This window comes from Puma concolor, chromosome F2 (assembly GCF_028749965.1).
Source record: "Puma concolor isolate L17-30 chromosome F2, mPumCon1.1.hap2, whole genome shotgun sequence".
NCBI classification, from domain to species: Eukaryota; Metazoa; Chordata; class Mammalia; order Carnivora; family Felidae; genus Puma; species Puma concolor.
In genome coordinates this window covers 42,442,614-42,460,645 of record NC_141684.1, presented here as the reverse complement: position 1 = coordinate 42,460,645, position 18,032 = coordinate 42,442,614, and the positions used below count along the sequence as shown (strand labels likewise).

At 38.7% G+C, this 18,032-nt stretch overlaps 1 protein-coding gene across 5 annotated transcripts in view; it reads left to right on the top strand.

The window, feature by feature from the left end:
* The window catches only part of ESRP1 (epithelial splicing regulatory protein 1), a 66,317-nt gene that overhangs the window by 34,177 nt on the left and 14,108 nt on the right, over nucleotides 1-18,032 (top strand). For 3 of the 5 annotated variants that reach the window (XM_025922632.2, XM_086695519.1, XM_025922631.2), the window contains exon 14: nucleotides 15,661-15,811. The exons of the other annotated variants lie outside the window; for them this stretch is intronic. In XM_025922632.2, the coding sequence (XP_025778417.1) occupies nucleotides 15,661-15,811 (151 nt within the window). The remainder of the gene's footprint in view (nucleotides 1-15,660; nucleotides 15,812-18,032) is intronic. 5 annotated transcript variants of the gene reach the window in all.

The window sequence follows — 18,032 nt, the reverse complement described above, 5'->3', positions numbered from 1 at the left end:
GTATCACAACAGCGTGGCAATATCATGTAACTGGATTTTAAAACAGGAAAATCCATAAGAACAATTATATTTTTAAGTAGCATCAATTCATACGTCGGCCTATAATAAATAAAAACTTTTAAATTTTACAGAACTTGTATTTTGTTCGCCCCACCCCCACCCCAAACCAGTACTAACAAGTCCAAGATGAGATTCGTCAGTACTTTTCTTGGAATCAACATATTTTTAATCCAGTTCATTCTTTTGAGTTCTGTTCAATTTCTGGAAGGCAGGAGGTATAATGGAGAGAAAGCTGTTGGTCTGGAAGTTAGGAGACCTGAGATTTAGTCTCAGCTCTTATTCTAACTGGGGCAAGTCACTTAAGTTTTCTGGTTCTTAAAATATGATAAGATTGACCAAGTTTTTGAAGTCCATTTCACGTCTGATTGCTTGTGAATCTAACTTGGATGTATAATGACATCTCAAAATTTTGTTAAATTTTCTTTTCAAAAAAACTGTTTAGCCAGTAACCGGTTCACGTTATTAGAATAAAATTTTACTTTGGTGCAAGCAATATTGCTCAAAAATTTTTAACTTATCCCAGGCCTTATTTTTCCTTCCCAAGCTATTTGACTGCATGTTTTGAGTACGTCCACCAATATGTAAGTGAAGTTTTTTGATAAGTGATCTGGAAGTAACCTATCCGATCCCCATAGTTGCCATGTCACATTGTAGTTTTCTTCCTTCTCCATCTAGTTTTTGAGAAGGGAGCAGAAACTGTAGAATCTCTAGCGGTGAAGCTTGTAACCACAGTTCATTACATTTGTTACTTAATTAGGCATTTTAAAAATATTCACTAATGTTATTATACATATTCTTTTCTTTCTTTCTTTCTTTTTTTTTTTTTTTCAACGTTTATTTATTTTTGGGACAGAGAGAGACAGAGCATGAACGGGGGAGGGGCAGAGAGAGAGGGAGACACAGAATCGGAAACAGGCTCCAGGCTCTGAGCCATCAGCCCAGAGCCCGACGCGGGGCTCGAACTCACGGACCGCAAGATCGTGACCTGGCTGAAGTCGGACGCTTAACCGACTGCGCCACCCAGGCGCCCCTCTTTCTTTCTTTCAAGAGAGCACATGAACAGGGGAGAGGGGCAGAGGGGGATTGAGAGAGAGAGAAGGAGAAATAGAGGCTTAAGGAGAATCACGCTCAGTTCAGATCCCAACATGGGGCTCCATCCCATAACCCCAGGGTCATGACCTGAGCCAAAAATCAAGAGTCAGACGTTCACCTGACTGAGCCACCCAGGTGCCCCACAGCTATCCTTTATTCTACTGGGGAAGAATAGGGAGGAAGCAATAATAGTCAGTTGGCCATCTTTTGAAGGTTTGAAGAAGCTCAGAAGCATGAATGATTGTTCATGGTTGAGTACTGTGTCAGGTGCCCAGCCGAGTCCCAGTCTGTCACCTTCTCTGGGCCCTGTGACAATCACTTGGCTAGTAGTGGGTCCTGGTTATAAGAAAGATCTTTGTCTACACCATCAGAATGTCAGGAGTGAAAAAGCATTGTTCCTTTGGGTACTATTTCTCAACTCTAGAATACATTTGCAGAGTATTCGATTCCACTGTTGACTTGTAAGCTGGATCCTATGAAAAGAAGGAATCCCTTAGAAATAGCTAGCTATCGTGGTAAGATGGGAACTTAAGTCTTGAATGGAAACCCCAAAGGCAGGAGGAACTGACATTTATGGCTTGATAGCTCCTGTAATTTCATGCCCTTGCCTGTAGGTTAATTTTTTTCTAGTAGTTTTAAAGTTGGTAAGGTCCTCTTGTTAAGTCTAAGAGTATAGAAATATGGTGAGTAAAAGTAGACTCCCATTTTATAAACCTCTAAGTCCAGAAGCAATCACTCTTATTGGTTTGAGAATACACACATATGTTTGCATTTCTAAATAGTGTGGCATACTTAACATGTACTGCTCATTTGTTCCTTTTTTATTTTTGGGAGAGAGAGTGGGGAAGGGGAGCAGAAGGAGAGAGAGGGAGACAGAGCCTGATTGGGGGGCTTGATCCCACAACCCTGGGATCATGACCTGAGCGAACATCAGGAGACAGTATAGTCAACCAACTGAGCAACTCAGGCACCTGTTTCTTTCCTTTTTTTTTTTTTTAAACCTGCCATGAGAGGTTTAAACTTCCGCATGATGTCACAAGGGTGAAAATACATGAGAATTTAACAATTCCTTTATTTTTAGACCTCTAATTTAAAAAAAATTTTTCTCAGGGCACCTCGGTGGCTCAATCAGTTGAGCATCTGACTTTGACTCAGGTCATGATCTCACAGTTTGTGAGTTCACGCCCCACATTGGGCTCGCTGCTATCAGCATAGATCCTGCTTCAGATCCTCTGTCCCCCTTCCTCACTGTCCTTCACTGCTTGTGCTCTCTCTCAAAAAAAAAAAAAATTAAAAAAAAATTTGTTCTCTATTAAAGTTTGTATTGATCTTTAAGTACATCTATTTCTGTAGGACAATTTCACAGAAATGAAATTTTTAATCAAAGATCATGTGTATTAAATTTAAATTAATACTTTCAAATAACCCCTAATATATTTCATTATTTTAATTGACATTTCCCTAATTGTAATGAAATTGCCCACATAAACAAGGTGTTGAAACATGGGAATGTCCTCTTATTTATACTGCAAAATCTAGAATAATTTTTAAAAATTCCAAAAAACTATAAAATAGTTCACAGTTTTGGAATAATACCACTAAACTCTAATCTGACATGACTATAAAGCATTTGAGGCTATTGAAAAATTTCTGCGTAAGTTTTCATGTATATTTTGACCATATTCCCTGATAAATGGAGGAAGTCTTAAGAGAGCACATGTGAGGCTAAAAAAGGATATTAATCAGAAGTGTTGGAGTTTGTGTCTCTTTTTAAAGATTTTTAAATTCCCTACTTTTTTTTTATAAAATATGTCAGTTTGACTTGAAATTAATTTAATGTGTTCATTACTTTAAGAGTTTAAGATGCCAAGTATTTTGCAGAATTTTTAAAGCATGTCCCTCAAAAAGAAGTGATTGGTTTTAACTGTTTAAGATTTTATTATTATTTTTATTTTATTTTGACTATTCTCTGCCCCTGACATGGGCCTCGAACCTATGACCATGAGAACAAGAGTTGCATGCTCTACTGACTGAGCCAGCCAGGCACCCTGGATTTAACTGTTTTTGACTTTCAATTTAACTGAGCAAACTATTACTTAGTACCTCTGTGTGATATCTGTTGGGAACATTAACAAAACCTGGACTCTTTCTGGTATAGAGCAGCTGACGGAGTATGTATGTAACCCTGTTCAAAGTCAGTGCCGTCAGTGGTCTCCTTCAGCTCGAGAGCATTTGTCTTTATTTTGTCTCTAACTTGCTCTCTTTAAAAATTTGAAGATAAACTCTCCAGTGGCTACTGCTCTGAGATATGGCATCTTTTATCATAAGGATTTGGGTTTCTTGAGGAACAATTTAAGGAGAAAACATGAATTGTTTGTTTGTTTATTTAATGTTTATTTTTGAGAGAGAGTGTGAGCGTGCCCACGCTTGAGCTGGGGAGGGGCCGAGAAAGAGGGAGACACAGGATCCGAGGTGGGCTTTGTGCTGACAGCAGACACAAACTCAAACTCACGAACCTCGAGATCATGACCTGAGCTGAAGTCAGACATTTAAGCAAATGAGCCATCCAGACGCCCCATGAACCATTTAATACTAAATAAGTTTTTGGCAGTTTAAATGTGTGGCTGTGACAATAACATCATGAAGAGTAAGTGAAATAAAAGCATATGTGGTTTTTATTTTCTGTTTATGGACATTCTTTCTCCTCCTTTTTTTTAAGTTTGTTTATTTTGAGAGAGAGAATGTGAGCGAGCACACAGGGGAGGACAGAGAGAGGGGAGAGAGAGAATCCCAAGCAGGCTCCACACTGTCAGTGCAGAGCCCCACGCCTGGTTTGATCTCATGAACCAAACAGTGAGATCATGACTTGAGCTGAGATCAAGAGTCCAACACTTAACCTACTGAGCCACCCAGGCACCCCCAATTCCCCTCTTTTTGGAAGACCGTTCCAGTTCCTTAGTATCCTAGAGCTTAGCCAAGGGTACAAAGAAGTTAGAAAGGCCAATATAATATGTTCATGCCCACCCTGTTTACCACTCAAAACTCTGTTAGATCACACCTTTTCCTCTCCAGTTACATGAAGTCCCACCTTTTATTCTGATCTTTCAGTTTTCTAGGAAAAGCATATTCTCCTTTGCATCAAAGCTGTAGCACCGGTGAAAAATCTGCTTTTGAACTCAATGCCATCTAATTTAAGAAAAGCCAGATTGGGGCGCCTGGGTGGCGCAGTCGGTTAAGCGTCCTACTTCAGCCAGGTCACGATCTTGCGGTCCGTGAGTTCGAGCCCCGCGTCGGGCTCTGGGCTGATGGCTCAGAGCCTGGAGCCTGTTTCCGATTCTGTCTCCCTCTCTCTCTGCCCCTCCCCCGTTCATGCTCTGTCTCTCTCTGTCCCAAAAATAAATAAACGTTGAAAAAAAAATTTTTTTAAAAATAAAAAAATAAAAAAAAAAAAGAAAAGCCAGATTAACATAAATGTCTTTGTATGCATCACCTCACCTTTTGTAGGACACTGAAAAAGTAACATATTCCTTGGACCAAGAAAGAGGACAAGGGATATTTTATTTTATTCATGAGTGTGCTTCATTTGCATGCCCATGTGAAATATTGGGGGTGGTAGAGATTATTTCTTTCCTGGGATAACCATTTGTTATACAATCAGCTTATTTCTACCTAAGCAGTGTAGATTTAGTAATATTGAGGCATTCTGCACTGTTTGCTTTGTTGTACAGCATTATCGTATTCTATTCTGGAATTCTTTGCATTTGAACCAAAAAAAAAAAACTACCAAGCCTCTGGGAGATGCCTATATTTCATATTTTCAAACTTAGCTTTTGAAAGAAGTATAATTTAATTCACATGCAATTGTAGTAAATAGTAGGGAGAAATCTCCTATACACCCTACCTAGTTTCTCCCAGTAGTAACATTTACCTTCTAGTCTTTAAGAAGAGCCCAGGTGTAGTAATCAGTATGGGCAACTGCCACACAAAATTCATAAACAGTGCTGAAAATTAACCTTGAGATTATTGATTTCAAATGAAAAAGTCAAGTCAGATCAAAAATTTCCTACATGAAAATTGACTCCAGACTTCACCCTTGCTGGAATTCAAAGAGTCACTTCCGAATACATGGTCTTTGTAACACTGTGGTGTTGATGAATGTTGTTACAAAGGTTGTGCAATAATTTTGGCAAGGGAATATTTCCTAGGTTAATGTGTTGTAACTCATCAGAGGGGAGAATGTATTTCATGAATCTTTTCACTTAACCTATTTCTCTAACAGACTACATAATGCTTAGATTTCTCTTTTCAAGAGAAATCTGGCAAGTCTTCAAATTAAGAATATTGTCACACTATGACTACCTTGATTTTGAATGTCATCTGATGACATTAATTTGTGTTACCAATGTTTAGTAGTTTGTAATTAGTAAATGAGGAAGGGTATTATGAGGCTTGTTTTCAACAGAGTGTGTATTATGAGTGTTCTGATGTGGTAGGCATCTTGGCCCCAGTATTTTTTTTTTTCTTTTAATTTTTTTTAATGTTTATATTTATTTTTGAGACAGAGACAGAGCATGAGCAGGGGAGGGGCAGAAAGAGAGACACACAGAGTCCGAAGCAGGCTCCAGGCTCCAAGCTGTCAGCACAGAGCCCGACGCGGGGCTCAAACCCACAAACCGCGAGACCATGACCTGAGCTGAAGTCGGACACTCAACCGACTGAGCCACCCAGGCACCCCAGCCCCCAGTATTTTCATATGTCTTTCCCTGTTCTGCAAGAATTTTTGTAAGACTTACTCAAATACATTGGGTATTACAAAATTAGATATAAATTCGAATCTGGGAAAATAAAGGATAGAAAAGAAATGTTTGGGTAGTCTTAACAATAGACTCTTAGGCTATTGATATGGGAATAACAATCTTGAACTCTGAGCAGGTAGTCAGATGAAAGGAAACCTATATTCAAAACTCCTAACTTCAAAGGAAAGGAAGTCATAACTTCTCACAAATATAGGTTTTCTCTACATTGGGTTTGAAAAAGGTTTTAACTGGACAGAGAAGACATGGAGTACTGCAGTGGAGGGAATCTTCAACAGCTTTATAATATACTTATTCATGTGTTTCATTAAGCAGTTTCTTAACACTGTCTCAGTGCAGCTTGTCCCAGCAAGTGGTCATAAATAATGTCTTTACTTCTTGTGTTCTTTTTCCCTTCATTTCCTCTGCCTCCCCTCATTCTTATTGGGGTTGCACCCAGCTCAAGTGCAGTCTCTCCCTTTTTTTTTTCCTTTTAATATTATTTATTTTGAGGGGGGTAGAGAGAATCCCAAGCAGGCTCTACCCTGTCAGAATAGAGTCCAATGCAGGGCTTGATCCCACAAACTGAGATCGTGACCTGAGGCAAAAGTAAGAGTTGGACGCTTAACTGAGCCACTCAGATGCCCCTCAAGTGCAACCTTCTTGCTTATGTGCCTACGGTACAATCTTTCCAACCACAGGACCTTTGAGTTCAGTGTTACCTTTTTAGTCCTATCAGTTTTTTTTTAACCTTTGTGGCTTCTGAGTAGAAGTTACATTGTGGACCTCCTATACGCATGAGGCATTGATAAACACTTGCACTTGAGAATCTGAAACCTCACTAAGGGTATAATGGCAGCAAGAACCCAAAACAGTAATGGCTGAACGACTGAACGTAAAGATTAAGATGAGTTACTAGTATAATCTTTTGATGGGTAGCTCTTGTTTATGGTTTGTTTGTTTTAACATTTATTCGTTTTTGATAGAGACAGAGTGGGGGAGGGGCAGAGAGAGGGGGACACAATCTCAAACAGGCTCCAGGCACTGAGCTGTCAGTACAGAACCCGACGCGGGGCTCAAACTCAAGGACTGCGAGATCATGACCTGAGCTGAAGTAGGACACTCAACCAACTGAGCCACCTAGGCGTCCGTCTCATTTATGTTCTTAATTGGAGTGGTTAGAAAATTTCCTGCTTGAATTTCTTGTCTTTTTCTAAATTACTGCCATAAAGCAAATGCACATAATTTCTGTGTTCTCCTTATTCTGTTGTGGCAGAGAAATCCATACATATTTTGAAGCTATTCTTATGTTGAAATTTGTTTCTCTTATCTTTCATAATGTTTTTTAATCTACACAGAATCTGATAAAAGACTTAAAATTTTTTAAAGTTTTATTTACTTAAGTAATCTCTAACACCCCATGTGAGGCTCGAATTTACAACCCCGATATTAAAAGTCTCATGCTCTTCCAAATAAGCCAGCCAGGCACATCCTAAGATTTTTTTATAACTCAGTAATTTATGTTCCATGAAAAGCATTGAATATCTCAGACATTGACTATAAATTGGTCTTTAACTCAATTAGCTGAAAAGTTAATGCTATGATTTTTCATATTTATTGAGGGACTTTATATACTGTAAAATTGACCCATTTTATTTTTTAAAATTTATTCAAATTCAAATTAACATACAATGCAGTAGAGTCTTTTATGGGGCACCTAGGTGACTCAGTCTGTTAAGCATCCGACTTCAGCTCAGGTCATGATCTCACGGTTCCTGAGTCTGAGCCCCATGTTGGGCTCTGTGCTGACAGCTCAGAGTCTGGTGTCTGTTTCAGATTCTCTGTCTCCTTCTCTCTCTCAAAAATAAATAAACATTAAAAAAAATTTTTAAAAATCTCTTATGGTTTGCCTCCATCTTTGTTTTTATCTTATTTTTCCTTCCCTTCCTCTATGTTCATCTGTTGTGTTTCTTAAATTCCATATATGAGTGGGGCGCCTGGGTGGCTCAGTCGGTGGAGCGTCCGACTTCAGCTCAGGTCATGATCTCGTGGCTCGTGAGTTTGAGCCCCACATCAGGCTCTGATAGCTCGGAGCCTGGAGCCTGTTTTGGATTCTGTGCCTCCCTCTCTCTGCCCCTCCCCTGTTCACACTCTGTCTCTCTCTCTCTCAGAAATAAATAAACATTAAAAAAAATTTTTTTTAATTCCATATATGAGTGAAATCATATATTTGTCTCTCTGACTGATTTCACTTAGCATCCATGTTGTTGCAAATGGCAAGATTTCATTCCTTTTGATTGCTGAGTAGTATTCCATTGTGTATATGTAACACATCTTCATTTGTTAGTTGATGGACATTTGGACTCTTTGCATAATTTGGCTATTGTTGATAGTGCTGCTATAAACATTTGGATGCATGTGCCCCTTTAATTCAGCATCTTTGTCTCATTTGGATAAATACCCAGTAGTGCAACTGATGGATCAGAGGGTAATTCTATTTTTAATTTTTTGAGAAACCTCCATACTGTTTTCCAGAGTGGCTGTACCCAGTTTGCTTTCCCACCAACAGTGGAAAAGGGTTCCCCTTTCTCCACATCTTCTCCAACATCCGTTGTTGCCTGAGTTGTTAATGTTAGCCATTCTGACAGGTGTGAGGTGGTATCTCATTGTGGATTTGATTTGTATTTCCCCGATGATGAGTGATGTGGCGCATGTTTCCATGTGTCTGTTAGCCATCTGGATGTCTTCTTTGGAGAAGTATCTATTCATGTCTTCTGCCCATTTCTTCACTGGATTATTTGTTTTTTGGGTGTTGAGTTTGAATAGTTCTTGGTAGATTTCGAATACTGACCCTTTATGTGATATGTCATTTGCAAATATCTTCTCCCATTCTGTCGATTGCCTTTTAGTTTTGTTGATTGTTTCCTTTGCTGTCCAGAAGCTTTCTATCTTGATGAAGTCCCAATAGTTCACTTTTGCTTTTATTTCCCTTGCCTCCAAGACAGGTCTAGTAAGGAGTTGCTACAGCTGAGGTCAAAGAGATTGTTGCCTGTTTTCTCCTCTATGATTTTGATAGTTTCCTGTCTCACATTTAAGTCTTTCATCCATTTTGAGTTTATTTTTGTGTATGGTGTAAGAAAGTGGTTTCATTCTTCTGCATGTTGCTCTCCAGCTTTCCCAGCACCATGTGCTGAAGAGACTGTCTTTTTTCCATTGGATACTCTTTCTTGCTTTGAAAATTGACTCTTTTAAAAAAAAATTAAAAAAAAAAAATAGAAAAAGGGGCACCTGGGTGGCGCAGTCGGTTGAGCGTCCGACTTCAGCCAGGTCACGATCTCGCGGTCCGGGAGTTCGAGCCCCGCGTCAGGCTCTGGGCTGATGGCTCGGAGCCTGGAGCCTGTTTCTGATAATATAACATTCTAATTTAAGAATAACCTATCACCCCAAAAAGAAACCTGGTGGCCATTAGTGGAAACTCCTATTCACCTCCTCCTACCCCCTTCACTCTCTCCCGTAACCCCATCCCTAAAGAACTACCAACTTATTTTTGGTTTCTACGGATTTGCCTCTTGCAGATACTTCATATAAATGAAGTCATACCACATGTGGTCTTTGTGCCTGGCTTCTTTTATGGAGCATGTTTTGAAGTTCATTCATACTGTAGCATTATTCTTTTTTATGGCTAAATAATATTATGGCTAATAATATTTTAGGGATTTACAACATTTAGTTTGTCCATTTATCACTTGTTGGACATCTGAAGGTGTTTTGACTATTAAGTATAATGGTACTGTGTACCTCTACATTCAAGTTTTTGCATGTGTATAAATTTTCAGATTTCTAGTATAAGGTTTACACCTAGGAGTGGGATTGCTGTGTCATACGTTAATTCTAAGTTTAACTTTTGAGAAAGAGCGAAACTGTTGTCCAAAGGAGCTTCACCATTTTACATTTCTTTTTTTTTTTATGATGTTTAAATTTTTTAATGTTATTTATTTTGAGAGAGTGTGTGAGCACACACGAGTGGGAGAAGGGCAGAGAGGAAGAGAAACAGAGGATCTGAAGCGGGCTCTGCACCAACAGCAGAGAGCCTGAGGGGGGGACTAAAACTTACAAACAATGAGATCACAACCTGAGCCACCCAGGCACCCCTTAAGACTTTATTTTTAAGCAGTCTCTATACCCAACTTCGGACTGAAACCCACAACCCAAGACCAAGAGTCTAATGTTCCACCAACTGAACCAGCCAGGTGCCCTACCATTTTACATTTCTAACCAGCAATGTATGAGAGTTCAGTTTCTCCACAGCCTTTTAATTTTTTTTTTTTAAAGTTTATTTATTTTTGAGACAGAGACAGAGCATGAACGGGGGAGGGTCAGAGAGAGAGAGTGAGACACAGAATCCGAAACAGGCTCCAGGCTCTGAGCTGTCAGCACAGAGCCCGATGCGGGGCTTGAACTCACGGACTGCAAGATCACGACCTGAGCCGAAGTCGGCCACTTAACCAACTGAGCCACCCAGGCGCCCCTCTCTACAACCTTTTAAACTTGATTTTATTTTAGTCATTTTTGTAGGTGTGGATTGCTTTCTCATTATAGTTTTGATTTACATTTCCTTAATGGCTATTGATTTTGAGCATCTTCATATGTGCTTATTATCCTTTTGTATATTTTCTTTGGAGAAATGTTCAAATCTCTTGTGCATTTTAAAACTGGATTAGTCTCCTTACTGTTTTTCAGTGGTAAGATTTCTTTATATATTCTAGATGAGAGACCTTATTAAGGTGTGATTTACAAATACTTTTTCTCAGTCTGTGGGTTATCTTCATTTTCTTAATGATGTCTTTTAAAGCACAAAAGTTTTAAATTTTGATGAAGTACAATTTATCAGTGTCTTATTTTCTCACTTACAGTTTTGTTGTAATATATCACCCAAGTTTCTGGAGATTTACTACATATTCTTGCAAGAGTTCTATAATTTTACTTTATTTTTTTAAGTTTATTCATTTATTTTGAGAGTGAGTGAGAGAATCCCAAACAGGCTCTGTGCTCTCAGCACAGAGCCCAATGCAGGGCTTCATCCCACGAACCGTGAGATCATGACCTGAGCCAAAATCAAGAGTCAGTCACTCAACTGACAGAGCTACCCAGGGGCCTCAGAGTTCTGTAATCTTTGCTCTTAATTTAGGTGTCTTATTCAACTTGGATTAATTTTTTGTATGATATGAGATAGAGGCCTAAATTCATTCTTTTGCATGTGGGTATTACATTATTTCAGCACCATTTATTGGAAAGACAACAGACATGCTTTGTTTTATTGTGTTTTGCTCTCTTGCACTGTGTAGATACTGTGTATTTTTTTTTTAAAGAAATTTTTTTTAGTGTTTATTTTTGACAGAGAGAGAGACAGAGCATGAGTGGGGGAGGGCTGGAGACAGAGAGGGAGAGACACAGAATCCGAAGCAGGCTCCAGGCTCCGAGCTGTCAGCACAGAGCCTGATGTGGGGCTCAAACTCACAGACTGCGAGATCATGACCTGAGCCGAAGTCGGACACTCAACTGACTGAGCCACCCAAGTGCCCCTGTATATTTCTTTTTTAATGTTTATTTATTTTTGAAAGAGAGAAAGAGCACGAGCAGAGGAAGGGCAGAGAGAGGAGGGAGACAGAGAATCCAAAGTAGGCTCCATGCTGTCAGTGCAGAGCCCAACGTGGGGCTCAAACTGGGAGACCATGACCTGAGCCCAAGTCAAGTTGAATGCCCAACTGAAAAAGTCACCCAGGTGCCCCTAGGTACTGTGTTGTTTTTGTTTTGTTTTGTTTTTGTTTTTAACAAATTGAAGGTGTATGGCAATCCTGCCTCAAGCAAGTCTGTCGGCACCATTTTCTCAACAGCATTTGCTCACTTTGTTTCTCTGTCACATTTTGGCGATATTTGAAAAATTTGTAGTTTTCTATAATTTTGTTATGATCTGTGATCAGTAATTATAACTAGCTGAAAGTTTAGGTGATACTTAGCATTTTCTAGCAATAACGTAGTTTTAGGGACGTCTGAGTGGCTCAGTTGGTTGAGTATCCAACTCTTGATTTTGGCTTGGGTCATGATTCTGGGTTGGTGGGATCAAGCCCCGAGATGGGCCCCATGCTTAGCATGGAGCCTGCTTAAGATTCTCTCTCTCTCTCTCTCTCTCTCTCTCTCTCTCTCTCTCTCTCTCTTCCAACTCATGCTCCCTCTCTAAGGTAAAAAATAAGTAAATAAAAATTTAAAACTTCTAAAAAATAGTTATTAAAAAAAACTTTAATGTTTGTTTATTTTTGAGAGAGAAAGACGGTGTGAGTAGGGGAGAGGCAGAGAGAGGGAGACAGAATCTGAAGCAGGTTCCAGGCTCTGAGCTGTCAACACAGAGCCTGATGTGGGGCTCGAACTCATGAACCAAGAGATCATGACCTGAGCCAAAGTCAGACGCTTAACCAACTGAACCATCCAGATGCCCCCCAAAATAGTTATTTTTAAATTAAGGTGTGTTTTTAGACCTCATGGCATTGCACACACTTAGTAGACTGCCGCATAGTCTAGACAAAACTTGTATATGCACTGGGGAACCAAAATATTCATTTGACTCTATTTATTGTGATGTTTACTTTATTGCAGTGGTCTGGAACCAAACCCACAGCATCTTCAAGGTTTGCTTGTATTCTTTCCTCACCAAATTGTCTTGGAATCTTTGTCAAAATTCAAATGACCATAAATGTAAGGGTTTATTTCGGGCCACCCAATTCAATTCCACTGATCATTGCCTACCCTTATGGGAGTATCACACCATTTTGATCACTGTAGTTTTATAGCAAGTTTTAAATTTAGCAAACATAACTCCTACTTTGTTCTTTTTCAAGACAGTATGGCTCTTCTGGGTCCTTTGCATTTCTGTGCACATTTTAGGTTCAGTTTTGTTGATTTTTGTAAAAAAAAAAAAAAAAAAAAAAACAGTTGAGATTTTGATAGCTTGTGAATTGAATCTGTAGACAAGATTGCCATTTTAACCATATTAAGTCCTTTGTTTATGAACATGACTGTCTTTCCTTGTGTTTAGATCATCTTTTGTTTTTTTTTTTTTTTTGATGCTATTGTGAATAGAATTGCTTTCTTAATTTCATTTTTGTGTTTTCACTGTAGTGTATAGAAATGCAATTGATCTAGGGGCGCCTGGGTGGCGCAGTCGGTTAAGCGTCCGACTTCAGCCAGGTCACGATCTCGCGGTCCGTGGGTTCGAGCCCCGCGTCAGGCTCTGGGCTGATGGCTCGGAGCCTGGAGCCTGTTTCCGATTCTGTGTCTCCCTCTCTCTCTGCCCCTCCCCCGTTCATGCTCTGTCTCTCTCTGTCCCAAAAATAAATAAACGTTGAAAAAAAAAAAAAAATTAAAAAAAAATTAAAAAAAAAAAAAAAAAAAAAGAAATGCAATTGATCTATTATATGTGTCGATCTGGTATTTTGTTACCTTGCTGGACTGGTTTTTTCTACCTTGTTTTTAGTAAATTCTTTTTTATTTTCTACATAAAGGTTTACCTTGTCAATATCTTGTCATTTTTTAATAAGTTATTTTTGTTGATTCTGATTTCAATAATCTGAAAGACCTTTGCATTTAGGTTGATAGAAAATTCTTATTCTCATTTCCTGTCAGGTACATACACAATTATTTAATTTTCCTTAAGATGCCTTGTGTACAGCAGAAATCCTAGTGCAAAAATAAGGATGTGATTCCGAGTTTAGGGTTCCTGAAAATAGGTGTTACCTTATAGATACTGAACATAATTGTCACTTATAATGTTACATTTCTAGTTGGATAACTTTTATCTATTTTGTCTTGTTTGTATTTTGAAGGTACTAGACACCTGGATTTAATTTATAGGAGATCGTTAGCCAAAGGTATAGAATGTGCCAGGACAGAGTCATAGAAGTAAGTTGTATACTGTGGGAACAATCTGACTCTGCTAGTTAGTAGGAAAAACCTAGTTACTCCATTAAATACACAGAGAAGTCTTGGTGGTTTTTGAGAATTAGTTATCAGGCATTTGACATGAGCAAATATGGTCTTTGAATGAATGGTGGTTAAAAACTCTGGGTGGTTCTGGTTTGGTGAAGAGCTAACTAGTTGTGTGACCTTTGGGAAATAATTTAACTCTTAGTTTCTGTTTCTACCTCTGTGAAAACGATGAGGTATGTCTGAGTGATTGCTAAAGTTCTACTCAGGCATAAATTTCAGCATTCCCTCTGTATCTGCTCTTATAGTTGCATATAGATTGACTGTTACTCTCTAAATAGACTTTCCCCACACAAAGTTAGAAACATCTCCCAACTATCTTTAATATGCACATAAGTTGAGGATCACTGCTTTATAGACTTAAAAGATTAAGGGCAGCTTGATGTCAAGTAATTTTTTCATGCTCTGATATTTTAAAAATGATGAAATGGAATGATGGTTATGGAAATAACAAGAATGAGGTAACAAATTATTTTATGATTTATGGAGTAACTTGGTATGTTACATTATTGAATCTGAAGAACAATTCTGTGAAACTAGGAAAGTGCTATTATCCCCATTTAGCAAATGATGAAATTGAAGTTCAGAGAAATTAAGTGACTTGCTCAAAGTTTCTGTACTAATAAAAAAAAAAAAGGAGTCTGGAACTATATGCACATCTGGCACCTTTCCTATTAACCCATCAGTTAGGATTATGTAGGATAAATAATCTCAGATTCTTAGCCCTTCCATTATGTGTTTACTGGTCTTTGAAGTTGGATAATTACCTACTTAGATTTAGAAGATTGAATAATCTAAAGCTGTGGGTCTTTATTGATCCTTAAGCTACTAACATCTTTATAATTTTTCTCTATGTATTTTCAATTATGGGTATCTGGCCACTGTGATGGAAAACAAATTGGGTAGGGGGGCAGGGTGAAACTAATTTCAAAATATGGTAATCACTTGAGTTGCCACATAAAGAATAATTATGTATTCACTTGGCTTGTTCTTCTTGGTGGTAATTGCTGCAGATAGCACGGAGAGGACACAAGCATCAATTTTCCCTTTGTGTTAATGGTGATTGATTTAACTTGTTATGCATCCCTTCCAATTTACCCACTTTGCTACCTTTTTTTCCAATCAAGGTTGGAAGAACTAATTCATGAGTGCTATAGTACTTTGTGTTTTATGCTGTATAATTGCTTGTATATGTGGGTAGAACCGTCTATTCTTTGGAGCAATAACTTTGGATTTTTTTCTCTTTTTCTTTTCCTTTTGGTCACTGTGGCTGTGGTTCCTATTAGTGCTTTGAATTCATGCATTTTCATGCCTAACTATTCCTGGCAACTACCCAGTTAATCATCAATGAGCTGGGCTTTGGAAGTGGTGCTTTGTGGTTGAGTGACTACGAAGGCTTAATTCTCTCTTTCCTGTCCCTTTAAGAATCTCAGAACTGGATCTCTGGGGAAGACTTGCACTTAAGTCTATATTAACCCTTTTGCTTTTCAACTTTGGACTTTTGTGGAAACGTGGGACAGACTAGCTATGGTATTCTTACCTGTCTTGGGACAGATAACTGAGAATTCTAAGAAAGATCACCTTGAGGAAGTCTGTTTCCTTACATAACTGATGCTTTTAGAATAAATATTGGACATTGTCTATTCCTATTGGTTCACTGTGCTTTCTCTCCCTTTAGCCCCCCAGGTTCGCCCAATAGTCTTGGCTACTTCCCTACAGCTGCTAATCTTAGCGGTGTCCCTCCACAGCCTGGCACGGTGGTCAGAATGCAGGGCCTGGCCTACAATACTGGAGTTAAGGAAATTCTTAACTTCTTCCAAGGTTACCAGGTCAGTAGCTTGAAGAAGAAAATACACAGTGCCCTTATTACTTAAGTTGATTTGCCTAAAGAATGCAGCCAGGAAAGAGCAGATTTTCTGAACCTCATGTGTGCATATGCTAATAGGTTTGCTTATAGAGGCAAAAAGAACCAGAGGCAAAGTCAGGGGGGCTAGTTTTGAGTGCTATTTTTTCTTTTTTTTGTTTTTTAAATTTTTTTTTTTTTAATGTTTATTTATTTTTGAGACGGAGAGAGACAGAGCATGAACGGGGGAGGGTCAGAGAGAGGGAGACACAGAATCTGAAGCAGGCTCCAGGCTCCGGGCTGTCAGCACAGAACCCGACGCAGGGCTCGAACTCACGGACTGTGAGATCATGACCTGAGCCGAAGTCAGACGCCCAACCGACTGAGCCACCCAGGCGCCCCTTGAGTGCTATTTTCAAACTCACCCATTTGACAAGATTAGGACTTTTCCAGGCTACTCTAATTGTCTCAATATAATCTGTTGGTGCTCTTTTTGAAAATTGGGCTACTTTGGGAAAGCTCTTCAGGGTACACAGCAATGTGGGTCTTTTCATCTAGAATAGGATTGGCTAAGAAGGAGTTTTCCTCTAATTCTTGACTACCCCCCCCCCAAAAAAAAAAAAAAGTACTTAAACATGCAATTTGAGTATGTAAAAAGTAGTCAAGGCCTCTCTACCTAACCTGGAAAAAACAAAGGAGACTCAATCTTTAGATGCTAACTCATTAAAATGAGCTGTAGGATATTTGGTGAGCCTTATATGAAATGATCTGTGATAATTCTTGTGAAACGAATGTTGGCTCTTACCAACTTTTTCTGCCACTGCCTATGTCCATCAATTGTTTTCCAACTCAAGTTACGAAATGAGATGTTTCTTGGTAAACTCTATAAGAGCTCTGTAAGAGTGAGCAAAATCTCCTCATTGCCATCTCCTCTGAGCAGAGACCTTTCTTTCCTTGAATCACATAATTACCTAGAACCCAAATTCCTTTCTTGCAATACCTAAAAATCAGTATCTTGAAACTCTTTTATTGTATTAATAGCAAAAATTATCTTTCTTCTTGAAGCTGAACTTTGCTTGAGTCTCTAGAGCCGAGAAGTATTTATGGACATAATCATCAAACCTAAAATAGGCCTTGAGCATTTACAGTACAGAGTTGTAAGGATTATGCCTACAGAGTCTGTTTCACCATTGGAATGGGTTTACAAGCTTGGTGTCCATGAATCCTGGAGGATTGTGGAGCTCGTCTAAAATTATCTCCGTGGGGCTGCCCCAAGCCTACCAAGTTATTGTAATGTTCTTATGGGCTTTTAAAATTGAAAGTGTATTTTCTGGCAAATGAAGAATATCTAGTGAAGGTTAGACAAAAGTTATTTTTTGTTATTGCCTGGCTTAACACATTCATACCGGAAGTAAGAGGTCTTTAGAGATCAGTAGATCTTTTCCCCTTATCTATGGGAGAAAACATTCCAAGACACCCAGTGGATGCCTGAAATTGCAGATAGAATCAAACCCTGTAATTTCTTTTTTCCTATCCCTACCTACCTGTGATAAATTCTAATTCAAAGACAGAGATTAACAATAATAAAGCAGAACTGTAATAAAAGGGATGCGAATGTGGTCATTCTCTCTCAAAATATCTTACTGTACTACATTTACCCTTGTTGTGATGATGTGAAAAGATAAAATGCCTGTGTGGTAAGATGAAGTGAGGTGAATGACGTACGCATCGTGATGTAGTGTTAGGATTGTGTTAGGATCATTTGCTTCTGGTCAGTCAAGGGTAACTGAAACTGCTGATAAGGGGGACTATTGTACATACTTTGCTTCTTCCCTAAACCATATGCTGCCTATTGGGAGCTTTGCAAGGGGGGAAACAGTTACTCTAAACTTCACATAAGATTCATGAGATTCTGAAAGGAATAGAGAATTTTACTGAAGGCTATTGAGGAGGTTGCTTAATAAACTTTTGAGTTTGTGTTTTCTCCCAGTGTTTTCCAATTCTGGAAAGTACAAGCAAAGTTTCAGGCTCTAAAAGTCAGCTGATTTTCTATTTTGAAGTCAATTAATTTTCTATTTTGTTTTGACTGGTCAACATTTAGCTTTGCAATGACTAGAATTAAGAGGTCATACACATAAATTGGTTGTGAGATTAAGCAAAATTGCTCTTATTATGAAGTGTTCTCTGGCTGGCTTTTGTGGGTATTC